This window comes from Lepisosteus oculatus, chromosome 4 (genome assembly GCF_040954835.1).
Source record: "Lepisosteus oculatus isolate fLepOcu1 chromosome 4, fLepOcu1.hap2, whole genome shotgun sequence".
In the NCBI taxonomy this organism is placed as follows: Eukaryota; Metazoa; Chordata; class Actinopteri; order Semionotiformes; family Lepisosteidae; genus Lepisosteus; species Lepisosteus oculatus.
Genome location: NC_090699.1, coordinates 39152261 through 39172066, shown reverse-complemented (window position 1 = coordinate 39172066; position 19806 = coordinate 39152261). Strand labels below are relative to the sequence as shown.

Sequence of the window (19806 nt, the reverse complement as noted above, 5' to 3'; positions counted from 1 at the left end):
CAGAAAGCAGAATCCCACAATTTCCATAAGATGACAGAACATTTGAAAGCCCTTTGTCTGTCGCCTGTATCAGATTGTTGACCACTGTGAAAATGGAGCTGTACGTATTTGACACTCCATTTCGATAACCTGTGCCTTGATGGGTGCTCTCTCTTTTTGCCTTACAGTGAAGATGGAGGTGACTATACATTCATGATCTAGTTTCCACTCTTTTAAATTGGCCCCTTTCCTTCTACAGTGTATCATATTGGTGGCATTGTCAAACATCATCTACCTGTACAGCTAATTGTGTAATACATGATAGATTTAGCCTAGGTTGGTTGAGTTCAATAACACAGCCTGCTTCAAGGAGTTCATGTATTTCACATACAATACAGTAACAAAAAAGGCTTCACAAAAAAGTATTATTATGCTTATCTTCATGTCAGATGCTATGAGTTGTTTTCACAGATTAAACTTACATATACAGTATCTATACTGTATGTGTTCAGTGTTAGTTGTTCTTCAGTTTGATGATACATACAGTACAGTATCTATGTTTTCCTAAAGCCATATCAGTAACCATTTCAGCACAATACTCTGTTAAATGTCGGTTTGACATACTGTGGAAGGAATTACCTCTCAGAAACTCGCTTTGAACAAAAAGGATTCACTAACTTCAACTATTTTTAATTAAAGAATGAAAAGCAGAATGCTTTCATGTAGAATATACAGTCGGTTCTGGTTTTGATTTGTAGTTAACATATCTTGTCTTTTCTAAAGATATGAAAGGAAATCTTTGTCACTGCATATACTGTATGGCAACTCCAGTGTTTGACCTGGTGATGTATTTATTTCATTGTGCCTGTTTTAAAAGCAGACTAATGCACTCTTAATGCATGCACTCTACTTGAGCATCTTACTGAGTTCAAAGAGTTTGACAGACAATTACACTTGCAATCAGGTAACCCCTAGGCACTGCATTTTAGAAATGAACACCTGTGTCTGTGAATTTAAAAACAAAATGATGCAATATCGTGTGGCTAGGGCTCACTTTTTGTCAGAAGTAATCTTTACTTTTTACTTTTTTGGCAAAGCAAGATATAAAAAATATGCACTAATTCTACATTGACTTCAATTGAACGTCAGTGCTTCGGCAGGCAAAAATAACACCTGAATAAATCCACATTGTTTCCATAATTGTAAAAATAAAAAGATCAAGGAAATGGAGCAGCAAATTGAGTGACAAAGTCAATGCTGATTGAGACTCTCGGCCCAGGAGAGGTAGCAATTTGAATCTCAATGTCTCACCAGCACAGACCTCTTTTGTGACACAGTTCACAAAGGCACTTTATGAGTGATCACTCCAGAAGGGACTCTTTTACAAGACTAGCTATAAATACTCTCAAAGAGGCCATGCCATTTTTACTACAGACATAGAGTACCCATAGTCACTAAAACATCTACTCATTGTTGATGTTCCCCCTAGTAATTTTATACAGAAGCTATGAACATCTTCTCTTAAAACTTATTGGACATCTTCTCTTCCTATGGTGCTGGTACAGTATTATTTGTTTTTTCCTTTATTAGAGCCTTTTATATTTATGGATACACTTTAACAGATGTACAGGATATAGCTACTGATAAAAAAAGTTTATTTTCATTCCAAATCTAGAATTCTCATATTTAGTGGTTTACTAAATGTAAGAAATATTTTTTTAAACTGATTAAGCCAATGAAGGAGTATGATGTAAGAATCAGGTAATACTAAATTACTTTGTACAACAGCTTCTGATACATACATTTTAAAATACAAAAACGAACTGAAACACATTTTCAAAACACAAAACACAAAATTATAAATCGAATTAATTATTTATAAATTATTATCATTTGGTCTAGTGAGTGACCATTTTAAAATTTGGATCTTTAAGATCTAGGGTTCAAATGCTGACATCTGAAAAATAATAAATTGTATACATACTCTCTATTTAACCTTTTTAAGACTGAAGATCTACAAATGAAAATTAAAATACAAATGTATGGCAATGGGAAACACTTGTTTAGACTGTATACTTTTCCTTGTGGCATACTTAACATTTGGCATATTAATGCTGTCCATAGCTGCTTTCATTTGTGACTTGCTTATAAGTTCGCTCAGGTAATAAAGGAGTAAATGTCACTGTATGCAACAGGTAGTAAAAGCAGAATTACTTTGATCTACTCTCTCACAAATACTGCAGCCTGTTCCATTTTCAAAAGAAATTATCCAAACATAGTGAAGAGTTTAAAGGTTCAAAGCTACTGGAGCACAGTGCAAACCAGACATATACAAAGAACAGAATCAATGCTAGATTTTTCTCTCAAATGTAACTTTTGTTGATTTGAACCTGGAACGTTCTTGCTTTTGTAACCACAAAGATCATTAAATATCAGTTGAATAGTATTGACAATTTCCTCAATTACAGGAAGTGACAGGATTCTATTTTTTTCTTTCATCTTCTTTTTCCCTTGTGCACAGTGATAAGAAATGGCTTTAGTCTGTGTTGGTCTTCTGATAATTGCAGTGCCTGTTGCATGGACCTGTCATCCCCAGAAAGTAGGTAAGTCTTAAAAAACTGAACTGCTACCCAGATTGCTGTCTACAATCTTTCTCAGTTAACCTTCCTCATATTTTTGTTGAAAAACAGCTAATTAAAAAATAATTATACATTGTATTTGTTTCTGTTGTGGTACAGCAGAACAGTTTTTCATGGATCTTGTTTGGAAGACTAAACTATATAGTCATACCTTCTGACTCAAACAGCTGACTCAATTATAAATAACCAGACATTTTAGCACAGCCTGCTAAGATAGACAATCCTGCAATGCAGTACGGTGTTTAAATCATTTTCTATGTTAATAACATAACTAGTGTACTTTTATTTCTTACTAGACTTTGTCTTGGTCACCTGTTTTCCAAATGCTATTATTGCTAATGTTCCTGAGTGTCCTTATGGATGGAAAATCAACCAATTATCCCTGGGAGGTGTGTGCTACAGTGGGGTGAACAGTGCAGGATATTTCCGTTTTGCTATTCCTGATCTGACCCCTAAAAACAATTCATACTGTGGAACCCAATCAGAGGTAAGACTTTCACAGACATGAAAGAACAGGACACAGGTTAACCTGTGCAATCTAAGACTGATGTATGACATGAGTGCCAAACAGATTTTTCTGTGTAATCAGCTGCTTGATCTGCTTACATATACAGTATATTAAATAATGTTTATGCAGCATTCATCTTAAATACAACAACAGCTCTGTGTTTAGAGAACAGGGAGCAGGGAGCAGAAAAATAAAACTTTCATGTGTTGTTTCTTTCAGTATCTCGGTGGCAAAGATCCCAAATATGTTTTCTACAACTCAATAGTCTCCAATGACACATCTCTCATGGTCAGAAACCAGCCTGTGAACTATTCCTTCAGCTGTACCTACAAAGCTTCTTATTTGGTGAGCAATGCCATCTTTAGTCAAAGGTAAGACATTTGCATGAAATAATTTGGGACAAAATTTATTTCATTACACAGACATTCTCACATAATAACTTGCAGTGTTTTCACTAAACCATCTGCTTATTCCAGAGTGGCGACAGTTTATGTCAACAATGGGAGCATAGGCTCTTTTAAATCTCAGCTGTCTATGAACGTGTTTACTGTAAGTATTTAACTGTTTTCTTTATCTTTATGGAATTGAAAAATGTAATTTTAAATCAAATATGTGGGAATGGTAATCAAAAGTAAAACAGTGCACAAAGCTTCAGTTTGTCATGCATGTATATTTTTAGAACGCTACAAAGCAAGACATTTTTCCACAGGGTATATCTTACATACAGTAAACTGATTAGTGTAGAATCTTTTTAAAACATCCCTTGGCTTGTATCAGAGTTGATAATTATACAATAAATTCTAGAGGTCTCATTATGTTTTTGAAACAAAGATCAAACAATATCTCTCTTGAATTCTGGCCAGTAGAGAGCATAGAAAACTTCTTATTAACCTATGAGTTACGGGCGCTCGTCTTTTATTAATAAAAAAGTTTTGACAGTTCACAGTTTGCATTGTAACTTAATGATCCTGCTGTTTGAAATATGGTGAAAGGATCCTTAGAAAATCAAATTAATGTGCTAAAGAGCAACCATTTGAACACTTGACAGTTACTTAGATATTTTCTGTTGGACATTTTCTAGCCTGTACAGTATTGGTGAGATCACTTGTTATCATCCTTGTAAATAACTTTCGGCTTTATTTTCGGTATTGTAAAGGATCACACAACGTATTTCTGCCACGCTAAGTGAAATATGAGGAGAAAAGAAGATACTAATTTTCCCAAATATAAAAAGAATCCATATTTACATTCTGAAAGGCTTTTCTTACACTTTGAAACTGTGATGTTTCTCTTCCCCTAAAAAACAAGAGAGTTAAAGGTATACTGTCTACGTAAGGTATGAGGTTGTGGAAGTGATTATACAATAGTTTTAAATGTTACTTTGATATGAAAATGGTCCAGTAATCCACAAGAGATATTAGTCAGCCATGTCAATAAGGTTCAAGAAGCTTGAAATTAGTTTCTTGTACCTTTTTAAAGAACGAAGTAAAGAACTCTAATTTTTTATTTCTTATATTCATGTTCTCTTAAGCCTACGCAGAAAAGATGTTTTAAATACTATGCAGTAAATAATATATATACCTTAGATTACTTTGCTGTATTATAGGTGGGTTTACATTAATTTGCTAAGATTTCTCCCTTCTTTTAAAGAATTCAAAATTCTTACATACCATGGATGTCCCCTACACTATTGATACATCAGAGATTGGTTCTGAAGTATTTATTGGCATTGAGGCAAAAGGACTGAGTAACAGGTATGCTCTCACTAAGTAAGGATTTAATTTTTGAGTAGACATTGTCTTTCTCTCTGGCCATAATAAATTAGCTCAAATTCAATCATGATGTAATGTAATGTAGTGACTACGCTTTGGACTCATCACTGACAGGTTGTGAGTTTACATGAGGAAGGTATCTTAGCAAAGTTGCTCCAGTCTACCCAGTTGTATAAGTGGGAACCAGCATTGCTGGGGAGTCATCCCTGTGATAGACTGGCATTCCATCCAACATGCTCTGTAGTCTGCTTAACACTTCAAAAACCAGGATGAGCTCTGGCCCGATGAGTTTGTGGCTCTGGAATAGACTTTATCTTAACCCTTAAAAATGTAAATATAGCATTACTTTAAGTAGTGCTTTAAATATGTTTGAACAGTGTAGAATGCAGCACAGATTCGTTTCCTCAAAGGATTAACTCTTCTTATAGACACAAGGGTACAATAAACTCAACATAAATCCAATTTGCACTGCAACTGTTTTGTTGTTTTGTTTTGTATTTGTCTACTAGGATTTAAGGCATACCAGTTGTTGAATACAATTGTATCACATGTAGCTTCTGGATTTGTTTTTTAGGTTCAAAGTTGTGATTAAAAACTGCTGGGCTACCCCTTCTCCCCAGTTCACTGACAAAAAGAGATGGAGTCTAATTATAAACAGGTGTGTTTCGTTTGCAGTCATTTCACTTAAGCCTTAATTTTTGTGTTGACAACCTGTTTTGCATTAGCATGAATTTGACATTACAGCTTCTGAAGCTGTGACTTTTCCATACACCTAACAGATGAGTGATTCATAAGTGCTCTTTTTCCCACAGTTGCTCATCAGACCATACAGTGACCATCTTTGAGAATGGAAAAGACAGCCGGTCAATGTTCAAATTCAATTCATTCAGGTTTCAGCTTCTGGAAAAAGTGTCAACTGTCTGGCTGCACTGCGAAGTCCACATATGTGACAGTGAAAAGCTTTTTTGTCAACCAGTAAGTAAGACAAGGATAATGTCACAAATTTACAGGAGGAAGAAGATTCTTCATCTTCATGAAGCTTCTTCATGTGAATGAAGCCACAAAGCAACATCTTAGAATTACATTAAGTAATCATAGCTAATTCAAGTAGATTATCATGATACAGAGGTGCCTTCTTCTGATTTTGGCAAGCTATAATCCAAAAGGATTTTGCTCATTAACCTATGAGAATAAGGATTTGCAATATGAGCAAGGTTTTGAATAATTTACTGAGTTGATCTATTGATTTACACTCTGAAGAAATGCGGGATGTTGTCATTTCAAACTGTCTCTCAATTATTTAATGAAACAATTGCCTTGTGTAGGTGGCAAATTATTGCCTGGCATGTTCTGTGTCCATGCCATTGCCACTGTGCTGTTTGACTGATACTCACCGAGTACTCACTGGGTAGGATTAAAAGATACAAGCCTAGCACTGTGCCCTTGGAGTGGGGATTAAGCTGTCAAATTGCACACCATGCTGTGCCTACAGATTTGAGTTGCTGTTCTTCTGCAGAATTTCTAAATTCCCCTCAGCCACCACCGTATTTCCACCAGAACATCACTTCATCTTTTTACTTGTCTTCAACGATATGACATGTTGCTGTGATAGCACAACTTCCCTGTATTCCTGGCAGAGTGATGTGTACAGAATGTCTACAGTATACAGTATATTGAAAGTAGGAGTTGTTAGTCCTTTTGTATTCTCTTATTTTTTCGTTTTAAGACTGTTCCATGCAATTTAAGAAGTCACCAGACTGATCCAAATGGAGGTGTGCTAACTGCAGAGTTCCGTGTTAAAGGTATGTTTATATTGTTGAACTAGGTAACAATGTACATGAGTGATGAGAATCAAAACACATAAATAAATCAGTTAGTCCCATGTACTGTAACAACATCAGTTGATCAATTTCTTATGCATGTTTCCCTACCATGTTCATTTACTGGTGCACTCTCATTCTATCTGTGTTTTCTGCTTGAGTGTGAGTCATTCAGTGACATCAGAATGACTTCATTTCTTGTATAGCTGATGCCATCATACGTGGCCAGGAAAATCCAATAACATTTTTCTGGAATGATGACGTGTTTTCAGAGATAATTATCTTTTTGTTTCTTTTGTTCTTGGCAGCCATTGGCTCATCTAGCAACAGAAAACTTGCAGGTAACTAGAAAAGTGCAAACAATTTCAAACTTGCATATTTAGAAATGAAATGTTGCCCATTTGACTTATTGTGTTTTTTTCCAGATATGGCGCCATACTGCATCTTTTTCATGCTCACAGTGAACACCCTGTTAGGAAGTTTGCTTTCTTCTGTAATCTAAAAAAGGGCAGTATAAGCGCTAAATTCATGTTAAATCTATTTGTTTTATATGCCAAGTGTGAAATATACAATGGCGTTAAACAATGTACTGTATGTTGTACAGGGGTTCACACAGTGTTCAGGAGAGTGGAACAAGATGCTTCCCCAAGTTTCATGCTGTGGTCTCAGGGAGATTATCTAAGGTCTCCCTTTCTCCCTTTTGCTCTTAAATGTTATAATTCAGACAGTCACAAGCATTGTGTTTTTATACAGATGTTAAACTTTCATTAAAAAATGCAAAGCATGTTTTATACAAGCAAAAGCTTCTGGGAAAGTTTGAAGTTTGGACAACCTTGATTTATTTTTCTACTCTATGATTGGAAGAAAGGACCTTCCTCACTCTTAACACTAAAAACTGCAGTCTAAAATAGGGTTTAACACTTTTTCTATTACTGACAGTTTTTCAAAAGGAACACAATTCATAAAAGCATTAGAATGCAGTAAGTCACATACACTTCATTTTATTTAGTAGATTGTACAGTATGTATCATTCTTTGCTGATTAGAAGACTTATGTGAATGTTTTTGCCTTCCTAAGAAATCGAATAACATACAGTATTTGTGAACATAAGTTGTGTTTCCATGAAGAGTTTCTGCCCATTTTATAGGAATGTGTATATATAGACGTGCATACTGTTCAAATTAAGTGTGCCTTTGTTCCATCTTACTTGTCATTCTTTCTAACAATAAAAGATTTAAACATAAAGAAATTACTATCCATGACAAATTTTGAGACATCGTTCAGATTAAGCATACCATTTGTTAAGCTTGGAAAACTACCACAATATTGCATTTTGAGGAAAAAAACAAGTGATAAACAATACTGTATGTAATTATCATGTTATAAATATAATTATGTATGTAAGTTTTTATTGTTATTATAGAAACAGCCCCATTGAGACTTGGAATCTTTTTTCTTAGCACATTTATTGAAAAATTACATCAGCGATGTTGATTACATTTCATTTTTAAGTTAGGTAAGTCTTTTTGTCCCTTTCTGGACTTCATGTGTTGAACTGAGTTTATAAGTAAAAGACGTTTTAGTTTAGTTTGGACTCAGGTGAGACTGGCTGTGGACTTGGGCTTTTTCGTACTGTCTATCTGCAGGCAAAATATTCATCAGCAGGGTTTCACTTTGCCCGCTATCCTCTCTGCTGCGTCCCTGTGTCCTTCTCCTCTCCCTCTTCTCTGGATCTTTGGTTTTTATTCCATCAGTCCACTTCTCACTGTCCTAATTGAGAAAAGAATTCCACAACCACAATAGAGAACCAGGTTGCTAAGATACACACACACTCTTCAAAATTTCATTTTGTCACAGATGAAGAACTGGACTCTACTTAGATTGCTGTTTTATCTTGTTTAAAAATACCCACATTCCCCTGCATTCATTACACAATTCTGTTTGTACTATTCAGGTTTGCATTGTTACAGTTTTTCTTAGGTTTAGGGGCTATGGAGAAGATTTTATATAGAGACAGGCACATAATCTCAAAGTCATTAAAACCAAAGTCTGATAAAAGAAAACAGGGAGGTGTCACTGTGTGATTTGTTTCTGCATTGTTAAAGTCTTCACATACTGGCTTTATAAAGGAGTCAACCTGGATTTTTAAAGGAGGCAAGAACTTGTGTAGATCGTACTGTATGTTGAATTAATTGCTGCAAAATGACTGATTGGCCTGCTTTTCAGCAGGTGGCTCATGAGACCTGAGCACATGAACAGAAACTGGAAAACAGTGACACTGCACAAGGATAATTTATCCCTATAAAGTGCTTGACAACAACAAAAGAAACCCCACTTTAAACAACACAATACCAGCTAGCCAAATGTATTCTATATACCAAAGCCTAAATTAAGCCCATGTGAGAATGTGACTCTCTGCTCTCCACCATTTAAGACATTAATCAATTTATACAGTAGAGGCCTAAAAGCCTCTAGTGGCAGGTCAATTGAGATTACTGTTCTCATTATTTCTGACCTTTCACAATCACATTCACCATTCAAACTTTTCTGTTAGTGTGTTTTGATTTTTTTTAATAGCAAGTATTTTGCCTGGAATACTGAAAGAAAAACAACTGGAACAAGAATAATTTACTTAGTAAAGGGTATGGCTTGATATTTTGCCAACAAACACTGCCTTTTTTCAATCTTTCTGGATAATCAAGGTTAAATACCTTCAAAAGATTTTTGTTGGATTTTCCTGCAGTACTTGCAGAGTCTGGTAGGGGCATCATAAATCCTTTTTTGCTCTTTAACCAATAAGTCTTCTGGGTTCCTTTTCCCTTGTAATATTACCAAAACAACACAAATTAGTGAAATGCACTTTAGATACGGTTCACATTTATTTAAAAATTCACATAGTACAAATATCCTATAGTATATCCCCTCTGTAGCTGGATAGCACAAAATGTAGTCTCTATTGAAAATCAAAGTAAACTGCAAAAATGTCTTCAGAACTGCTAAAAAATAATAAGTCTTAAGAATGAGAGCTATGTACATGTAAAGATGGTGATAATATTCGGATAATATGCCACTATTTCAGTTATGCAGATAGAAAAGGTAGACTTCATTTATAATTACAAAAAGTAACTATCAAAATTGTAGTAACCAGAATGGATAGTAGGACCTGTCATGCAAATGCCTACTTTGTGTGATTTTAAGTTGCACATTGATAAATTTAATTGTGTGTTGCAGGCGTATGAGGCTTACCTTGATTTCAACGTCTCCTCTTGCTTCTATTTCAAATTTGCCAGTCTTGGTTAGAATTTGTGCTGTGCTCTCAGACACATGAATCTTCAAAGCTGTTTGAAAGTAAAACAATTGTATCGCATTAAAATATGTACTCATTTTACAAAACAAAACATATACCTAGAGGTACTGCATGATGCTATTTTAAATCCAGGTATTAATTACCTTAGTCATTAATAATAAGCTATTAATTAAAGAACCTTGTCTCGCATTGTGACACTGAAGCAAATACTCCTCTGTATTTTCCCAAAACGCCTACAGTACCTCATATCAATCAAGAGATTATGAACTGTTAAGAAGCTCCCTTTTTCTGTCAATGCATATTTTTCCAGCTTTTAGGCTCTTTATTTTTACTAGTCCAGCTATATTCTTCTAATACTGCAGTTCTGTGCTGTTTTCTTAATATACTTATAATGATACGCTTTGAAAGGTATTCTACTACAGTGCCACAAAACGAGGAAAGAAGCTGCTTAACCCAGGTAGAAGATGCTGATTATCAGACTTACGCAAGCTGTTGCTTTCCATCCTTGAAGCTGTGTTAACTGTGTCTCCAAACAGACAGTATCTTGGCATTGTTGTTCCCACAACTCCTGCCACAACAGGCCCTGCAGAATCAAGGGAGTGTATTTAAGTCAGTGAACTACTATAAAAATATTCGCTTACAACAGTGTGTCCCTTAGCTTCAGCTTTATACAAGTGATCATACTGTAAATTCATTTTGAACATATACATTTTAAAATACATTCACTTTGATCATTTAAAACAATGTTTATACTACAGAAGCATTATAAAACCTACAGTATACAGTTTTTGCATACTGTAATGCATATTGTAGATAATTGATTATTTAAGTATTTTTTTTAAAGTAAAGGTATCAGCAGTTATTTCTTTTTACCTCTACTAGCTAATTCATATTTTTTTGGTCACTTCAAATATAAATAAATGTATAACTGCACTGTTTTTTTTTACATATACTATTTTTCAATTACTTGCTTTTTACAAGTTAACAAATACAAGTCTGCAGAACTCACAATCCATGTTGAACGGAAATGGGTTTTACCTGAATTAATCCCTATGCGAAGTTTCAGTGTTTCGTCTGGAAGGTGCCGTATTTTAAACATCATGATGGCACTGAGAAAGTGCAAAGACATGGTGGCTATTTCTTCAGCATGTTTCAAGCCATTGCTAATGGGAAGCCCACTTGCCACCATGTATGCATCTCCAATAGTTTCAACCTTACATGGGATTAACAGAAGAAATTAAAATGCAAAGCTGATCTTGCACAGCAACATGATTTTAAGAATACACATGCATCATAGAAAATTAATTTGTATGACTAAACAATAAGTAGTTAACTCCTACCCTGTGTATAATTATCAAAGCTTTGCTGCACTTAAGTATCCTTAACGATCTTAATGACCAGATGATCTTAAACAGTATATACTTCAGTCACAAAATGAGATTAAGGTACAGAAAATGGATTAGGGTACTGTACCTTATAGACATCATAAAGCTTTATTATTTCATCGAACAAACTGTAGAGGTCGTTGAGTAGGCTGACTACCTCCAAGGGAGAGCTTATGGAGCACATACTGGTGAAGCCCACAATGTCAGAGAAGAAGATGGTCACTGTCTCATAGCTTTTGGGCTCCACGGATCTCCCAGCCATCAGCTGTTCTGCAATGTATCTTGAAGGGAAAAAAAATCAAGTACAGATTAGAGTACAGATTGAAATGTGTTGATAGTGCATTTAATGGGGCCAAGGGAAGTCTTTAAAAGGAGGTGGGTAAAAGTTGCACTTATGGTACCTGGGCAACATGCTGGAAAGAAGTTTGTCTGTTCTTTTCTTCTCTGCTGTGAGCTGGTTTGTTCTCTCCTCAACCACGTCTTCTAGATGGTTGGCATATTTCTCAAGCTTGCACACCATGTTGTCAAGAATACTGACATGACTGAAATATATAAATATACAAATCCACTGCAAAAAAAAGCATTCCCACAAAACTTCAAGGCTCAAGGCATTTTGCATTCATGTCAGTCACTGTGTGATGAACAAGGACAACCCACCAGATGTGATGTGTTTGTGTCTTTGTATGTTTGTTATGCTGCATCGTCTTGTTACTTAAACTAGTTATTTCAAACAGCAGGGATCTATACTGTAGTGAAAAAGTGCTTTTTTTACATTTTGTATTGTTCTGTTATTTTCACTTATTATTTTCATTTCTTTATGCAGAAATAATGATCATCTACTTGTATTTTAGCCATTTTATTTCAACAGATTTTTTTCTGATAAATGAATATTATTTAATACAAAATGTGGCCAATTCAATTATCAAATATTGAAAAAGAAAAAAACAATGTTAATTACATGAGTCAGTTAGTTTTGATTGTTAATTGTGATGGATTTACTGCTTCAACACTTCCCATAAGCTGCTCGTGTATACAGTTCATGATTTTGGTTGGCTGGGATCATGTTTTTGAGGATTCTAAACTACAGTATGTGAATTAAAAATGGCTAAATGGCAAGCCTGGCATCTCTTTACTCTCACTAAGGTGTATTAATAAATTAATAATTAAAGTTTTTATAAAGGTAGGAACTACTAACTAGTGGATTCATAATTGTTGATGCTCATTACATACATACTATATATATTACCTCCTGTTTGTGTGCAAGACTTTTGCTACCCTGTATGCTTAATATTTTTTAAATGTTTTGCCTCTAATTTTATGCAATCTGCCACCTCCTCTCAAACTAACCTTTCAGGACTGGCTTCTCGTAATCGTCTCCTGATGGATAAAAAAGTGGGTCTACGCTCTGGATTTTCATCCCAGCAAGATTTCAGTAGGGCCGATATCCCCTCATTGACCTTACCAATCAACAGGGATGGCCTGAATGGTTGATCTGAATGAGGAGTTTTTATTCGTTCAATAATTTCTAACAAAAAAAAGCTTGAGTTAGTACTTTAGAACATTGTGTAAAGAAAACCAAATCATTATCTTGATATACAGTATGTAAATAGTCAACTTAAAACAATTTTCTGTGCAGAACATATATATTGGCAAATATAAAATGATATCATATGTAATCCACCATGAACATCTCTAAATTTGAAATAAAAAAGCAAACACTATATGGAAAAAAAGCATATTTGTGTAACAAATGTAGCATTTTTGTTATACATACACAACTATATAAAAAATTTTCTGTTCCTCATATAGGAAAGCTTTCAGTGAAATATTCCAGTTTAAGGTCAAAAGACAATGTCAAAGTAAAAAGTGAGAATAAATTACCTTCAGGTTCCAGTTGGACATCATGGTATGGGCCCACCTCACCATCACAGATCAGCTCCCGCATTATAATGGCAAAGCTGAAGATGTCCCCTTTTGGGGTTCCATTAAATGGGTGCTGCACAAGTCTTAATAACTCGGGGGCTGTCCAATAGAGCTCTAAAATATAGCAGTCACTTGTTCATGTGTTGCTATAAAGCAGAATTAAAATCTTATCTGTCCATTCATAACACAATTGTCTTCATTAAGAACTTGACTAGATTCACAACCAGATGGTTAGTTTTGCACAACTAAAATAATACAAAACAAAAGGGGAACATAAAATTTTATACCTATTTGTTTTCTTTCAGATCTTATTTCTTTCAGATCTTTTTGAGTAAATGCTGTGCAGTGCGTAAAAGGTAGCTTCTTCAAAGGCATAAAAAAGACAGATATTTCTATTTTTACTTAATTTAAATGAAAACTCCTAATTACTTCAGTGAACAGAATATTTTACTTGAGTGTATCAAAATTATTTTCTAAGAACCCACCTTCATATTTTGGATTTTCCAAAGGGATCACCCTATGCTTGGTCCCATGACGGAACTCCCACAGGCCAAATCCAGAAAGCTTAACCTGCATGCGACTGTCCACTAGACATGTAGTTGGCTTCAGATTTCCATGGGATCGGAGATTACTATTGTGAATAAACACCATGCCCTAGTGAACATATTACAAACAAAAGCTGAAACAACCACTTTCAATCCGCACAAGATTTTGATTTCACACTGCATGTACAAGATCTAGGTGGTGCCGTGATGCAGTGTAAGCATTGCGGTCTCGCAGTTCTAGGACCCTGGGTTCAATTCCGGACCTGGGTTGCTCACTGCGTGGAGTATGAATGTCCTCCCTGTGTGCACGTGGGTTTCCTCCGGGTGCTCCGGTTTCCTCTCACAGTCCAAAGACAGACTGCTACTGTAAGTTACTGTAATTGGCTTCTTGAAAAGGGGGCCCTGGGATGAGTGTGTGTGTCTGCCTTAAGATGGACTGGCGTTTTGTCCAGGGTGTACCCCCTTGTGGCCCCCTCATTGTAGCCTGCCATTGCCTGCCAGGACAGGCTCTTGCTCCCCCAAGACCCTGAATTGGAAGAAGCAGTTCGAAACTGGATAGCTGTACAATATGTTATACACATCATTCACCTTCTGTGAAGTTAGCACTCACTAGAATCACAACAGTAATGTTTTATACATGGGGCAGCATATTTTGCACCATGCAAGCAGAGGATTCTCCATCCATGATCCCAAAGGCTTATAACTTCATCCTGTTTTTTTTTTCAAGGTCTCAGTCACTTCACAGAAACAATTAGCCTCCAAGAAACTGGTTTAAGTAAAGTATTATACAGGAATTGTTAAGTGATAAATCATACCCCTGCTGTTATCACAAAAACCAATAGTTGTACAGTATATAGCTTTTTCTGTGAAAACAATGTCCTTTGTTTTCATATCGTTGATGAGGGAATTTAACTATAGAATTATTAAATTAAAAAAGCTTTTATATACTCCGGTGTTCCACAACATAATTTGTTTTAATTTGGTTTTATAAGAAAAGCAGGGAGGAAACAATGTGTGTAGTTCAAGTACATTAAGAATAAGTAAAATATTTTTGAAACATTATTATTGGATTTTTGTAAAAGTACATCTTGCCTATGAGAGAGTATCAAAGTGAATAAACACAGGGATTCAAAAGAAGTTCAAGTGTTTAAAAGTCCTCTTATCTAAACTCCCTTTTAAGCTGACTGACATTTTGCTGTAAAATAGTTAGCCCTGGGAAGTGGGACTTGAAGGAGCTTTGTCTCCCCATGAAATGTCTTAAACATGGTAGATTAAAGAACTTACTGTAGTTACACCAGATGCAACATTGAGTAGCTCATACTCACATTAACAATGTCATAAGCGAAAGACAGTTTGAACATCCAGTCCAGTTCAATATCCGAGTTCCTCAGAACATCCTGGCAACATATTATTAAGTTAAGCAAAACTGAAACTGCGGAATCTGGGTCATTTGCAACATCTCCCACAAAGAAAAAGGAATATTGTACCTTTATGCTTCCCTTTCTGCAGTACTGCGTTATGATACAGACATGTGGTGGTTCTATGCAAACCCCAAAAAATTGTACCAAATTTTCATGCTTCAGTTCACGCATCTGTAGTTGAAGATAGAAATATAACATGAAACATGGATGTGAAGTCACTCATACTAATACATTTTTAAAAGGTAGGCCATATTCATATTCAGCTTACTAGAATTCTTTGAACAAGCAACAACAGTAATGAATACACATAATGTAGGGCATGTGATGTGTGTATTTCGATTATCAGGTGACTGGATAAAGTTCCTCATAAATGATTAATTCTCAAAATGCAGAGAGTAAGCATTCAGGAAAGCATATTTGTTTAGATTGAGAAGTGGTTATTGAATACAAAATAGAGGGTACATATAAGGAGTGAATGTTAAAATTGGGTGTTGTAATTAGTAGAGTACTGTACTGTAGGGATCCCAACAGTTAGTACTGGAGGGATCTGCACGATGCCACCGTTCTTAATATACAATTTATCAGTCTAGATAGCAGAATAATAAGTAAACTGGTCATGTTTGCAGATGATACCAGATAAGGAGGATCATCTCACATTGCAGAAGTAACTGAAAATAGATAAAATTCAAAACTGGGCAGACACAAGTCAGATGACATATAATGTACAGTAGACAAATAATAATTAATAATAATTGCTTACACTTATATAGCACCTTTCTGGACACTCCACTCAAAGCACTTTACAGGTAATGGGGAATCCCCTCCACCACCACCAATGTGCAGCATCCACCTGGATGATGCGACAGCAGCCATAGTGCGCCAGAACACTCACCACACATCAGCTATTGGTGGGGAGGAGAGTAGAGAAATGAAGCCAATTCATAGATGGGGATTATTAGGAGGCCATGATTGGCAAGAGCCAATGGGATATTTGGCCAGGACACCAGGATTACATCCTTACTCTTTTCGAGAAATGCCCTGGGATTTTTAATGACCACAGAGAGTCAGGACCTCGGTTTTATGTCTCATCCGAAGGACGGCGCCTGTTTACAGTATAGTTTCCACATCACTATACTGGGGCATTAGCTGAGCTTCCCCTGCTGGCTCCACTAACACCTCTTCCAGCATGCAAGGTATTGTATGCATGTAGGAAAAAAAATTGTAAACTATATATGTAAAATATGAAATGTTGAGCTAGAAGACACTACATATGAAAGCAATTTAGTAAAAAGTAGTTGTTTACTGTATGTCGAAACTTCTTCTAAACCTGTACCTTATATCTAGAAACAGAGCATACCCTACAAGATTCACATGTGCTATCCTTCTTTTGTAGGTTTCTGTTAGATCCTTTATTTTCTTAAACTGATAAAAATAAGGTAAGGTAATAAATAAGAAGGCAATATTTACCACTTGAAATTCTTCAATAATTGATGGTTTTCTCATATCACTAAGAATTTGCCTCTCAATGTATTTGATTGCAACCTCATTACCCTGAGAGAAAATAAAAATGAAAACATTTTGCTTCAGACTTTAATATCAAAAAAGCACAGCAAACTTACACTCTCCCCATCACTCACAGGAGCAAACCACTGGAATTATGAAGCTGTTGAAATAGTTGCTTCACATAGTTGTTTTATATCCATTTATGGTACGGTCAGTTTCAAAGCATTGTTTCACAATTCCTCCTTTACTTTTCTGCCCATGCATCATCAACATTAAACAATTAGAACATTCCACATATTTGAACCACAAAGGTAATTGGAAATCACATGGATTTGACAACTTAACTTTCATCCCACTCAGGAAGAAAGTGTTATTTTTGAAAACAAGAGTAAAGATGAATAGAGGGACCTTAATTAATTGCCTGAATAAGTCACTATGATACCCGTTGAAAGAAAATGGTTTATTAAGTTTTAGTATGTCTTGGTCTTGTCTTGTAAGTCATGTGAGAACCTATTTCAGGAATTTTGTATTCTATTCAGAGTGAATCTGAGCTTCCAAATGTTATAACAGATATCTGGAAAGGTCTTACCATGCCAATTACTGTGGGGACCTAAAAGTAAAAGTTTTCATGTGTCTTCCACATCGTGAGAATGTGCTCTTTCAGTAAGAATTGAGACTGTGATTGTTTGTTTCTTTTTGAAACCTTTTCCTTTTAAAGCAGGGCTGGTGAATATCTGATTTTTTTTTAAGTAGCTTAAGGAAACTTTATTTGATATAATTAAATTACTTTGTTTCATGGGGAATGACAAAGCCCAAAATCAAAACGTAATGAACTATTGTGGAGCAAATATTTGGCTTAACCCGCTTGGCTGAGGGCCGACCTCCTGGCCATACTGTAGGACGAGGAGGCCAGGACCCCAACGCAAGGTAACCAAGGGGTAGCTGCAGAGGTGGAGTTGGGGTGGAGGTGAGATGCAAAAGTCGCATGCGAGGGAGAGAGATATTGCATTTAGTGTTTATAGTGTTCGGTGGAGGAAGGACGAAGGGAGTGATTGCTAATCACTGACGGCTGGGAATGATTGAGCGTGGTTGTTGTCATCCCTCTCGAATTTTAGTTAAATAAACTCCATTTCTTAAGTTGAAAAATGTAGGAACCAGACCACAGGTGTATTCTCAGATACAGTACAAGTCCAAAGGTACCTGATGTTCAAACCTCTTCACTTTTGGCCTCCTACCTGAGCATCCATAAAACTTTGTTTGTTATTATCTAGTGAAGAAACGAGCAGCAAGTTCCCATGTATGTAAACAACCCCATCCACAACAAAGAAAACCAGAGGGTAAAGTGTAAAGTGTAAAGTGTGAGCACTGAGAGAAAAATTGCCATGATATCACACAAAGTAATGCACTTACTTTGTATATGCCGATTGTAGCATAAACAACTTCTTTCCCCATTTTATCTCTCAAGCCAAAACTATTGCTGCTAGAAATCAAAGTCTGGGTCCCACAACTTCCATTTTCCTTCATTGTAGGTGTTGTAGCTACAGACAAATTGTGGTTTCCCTAAGAGTGAGATACAATGAAGCAGAGTTAACAATAATTAGCAAAAACAAATGTAAAAAAAAAATCCTCGTCTTTTAATTTTGCTGTTATATTTTCAGAAACGTTAAGGATGTATATCAATATTATATACTGCCTTCCAAAAAAACTAACCCTAATATCAGGTCAATCCACCACCAGCATCAATTACAGCTGTAACATGTTACTGTGTCAAATTCAATTGACATTTACAGTCATCTGTGGAGGTTATTTGTGACCCTTCAGTGGTCCTCTTACATGGTCTTGAACCTGCAATCTCTCCCTTTATTTCAATGTTTTTTTGCCACCTAAACTGCTTGCTGTTTGTACTTATCTTTTATTTTTCATTTATTTTAATAACCACTGTCTGGAAACAGCAAGCAACAGCCACAAGGCTGGGTACAACCCAGAAAGGATGCCAGTCATTCACAGGGCAGACACTCAGACACAGACACAAATACATCCACACACTCACACGAGGGCCAATTTTCCCAGAAGCCAATTGACTTAGTATGTTCTTGGACTTTGGGAGGAAACCGGAACACCTGGAAGAAACCCACGTACAGTAAACATGGGGAGGACATACAAACTCCCTGTAGATAACATCCCAGGTCTGGAATTGAACTTAGGGCCCCAGCACCATGAGGCAGCAGTGCTAATCACTTCACCACTGTGCTGCCCCCTATGGAGCATGTAATCACTTAATATGTTGGTGGAGAAATCTATGGAGGTCTCAATGTATTCGGTTATTTTTGTAACTACAGGTACCTCCTTTTAGTCAATGCTGTTTCTTAATGAAAACATAAGAAAACTTATTGATTTTTGTTGAGCTCAGTTTTATATTTACTTTATACTAAAAATGAACCCTTTTTTCTTTAGCAGTGGTACATAAAAAGGGTGGCCATTTCAAGTGCTAATGATGTAATATTTCCAATTTTAAAATAAGTCATTAATTTGCCTAGACTAGACTCTTTTGTGTTTTTCTCATTTGTTTTATTCATTTATTTTTATTACTTTAACCAAAGAAAAACATTTTTTTTCATTTGTTGGCAAAAAAATAACACTGAAAGCAGGAGTAAAATTCTGAAAACACAGTAGTATTTTTTGTCTTTTCTATAAACTGGAGAGATTGAAAAGGGCAAGCTCAGTTTGAAATAGGACACTTTTTTATATTTTCCTATGAATGCTACAATGTACTGTACATGTAAACAATGGGGGAAAGATCAACCGATTTTTGAGGGAGAACTGAAAAAAGACTTACCTTTGGATCTTTTACAATGGTGATGTCATTATAGTTTATATGCCACCAGGCATCACCTAATCTAGTTTTGAGTCTGTATTTTTGCACCATCAGCAAAGTAATAAATGATGCCCCGAAAAAAGCTGTGACAAGCAGAATCACCACCAAGATTAAAACCGATAAATCTGC

The 19806-nt window shown here is 35.7% G+C and overlaps 2 protein-coding genes across 4 annotated transcripts in view; one reads left to right on the top strand and one right to left on the bottom strand.

Annotated features, from left to right (window-relative positions):
* The first annotated feature begins 1429 nt into the window (after positions 1-1429).
* On the top strand, positions 1430-8020 carry tectb (tectorin beta). Of its 2 annotated transcripts, none has more exons than XM_069188224.1 (11): positions 1430-1538; positions 2501-2578; positions 2915-3105; positions 3346-3497; positions 3603-3675; positions 4777-4880; positions 5473-5556; positions 5711-5873; positions 6625-6700; positions 7027-7059; positions 7144-8020. In XM_069188224.1, the coding sequence occupies exons 2-11, from the start codon at positions 2557-2559 to the stop codon at positions 7218-7220; spliced, it is 975 nt and encodes a 324-aa protein (XP_069044325.1). In that variant the 5' UTR covers positions 1430-1538; positions 2501-2556; the 3' UTR covers positions 7221-8020. The 2 variants fall into 2 exon arrangements, with proteins under 2 accessions (XP_069044325.1, XP_069044324.1); XM_069188223.1 differs by having other exon boundaries at positions 2501-2582.
* Positions 8021-8167: 147 nt separating this feature from the next.
* gucy2g (guanylate cyclase 2g) overlaps positions 8168-19806 on the bottom strand; it is a 33145-nt gene continuing 21506 nt past the window's right edge. For both annotated transcript variants that reach the window (XM_069189202.1, XM_015347435.2), the window contains exons 9-23: positions 19639-19802; positions 18213-18362; positions 16767-16850; positions 15366-15470; positions 15204-15275; positions 13819-13987; positions 13292-13447; positions 12758-12935; positions 11812-11952; positions 11499-11691; positions 11064-11238; positions 10510-10608; positions 9965-10056; positions 9430-9537; positions 8168-8488 (exon numbers count right to left, since the gene is read on the bottom strand). In XM_069189202.1, the coding sequence (XP_069045303.1) occupies positions 8303-8488; positions 9430-9537; positions 9965-10056; positions 10510-10608; positions 11064-11238; positions 11499-11691; positions 11812-11952; positions 12758-12935; positions 13292-13447; positions 13819-13987; positions 15204-15275; positions 15366-15470; positions 16767-16850; positions 18213-18362; positions 19639-19802 (2072 nt within the window). In that variant the 3' untranslated portion in view covers positions 8168-8302. The remainder of the gene's footprint in view (positions 8489-9429; positions 9538-9964; positions 10057-10509; positions 10609-11063; positions 11239-11498; positions 11692-11811; positions 11953-12757; positions 12936-13291; positions 13448-13818; positions 13988-15203; positions 15276-15365; positions 15471-16766; positions 16851-18212; positions 18363-19638; positions 19803-19806) is intronic.

Excerpts from the sequence above, each read along its gene's own strand:
- tectb (XM_069188223.1), top strand. The coding sequence starts at position 2,510 with ATGGCTTTAGTCTGTGTTGGTCTTCTGATAATTGCAGTGCCTGTTGCA. Across the intron at positions 3,106-3,345 it reads ACTGTGGAACCCAATCAGAG|TATCTCGGTGGCAAAGATCC; the intron begins GTAAGACTTTCA and ends TGTTTCTTTCAG. Across the intron at positions 3,676-4,776 it reads TGTCTATGAACGTGTTTACT|AATTCAAAATTCTTACATAC; the intron begins GTAAGTATTTAA and ends CTTCTTTTAAAG.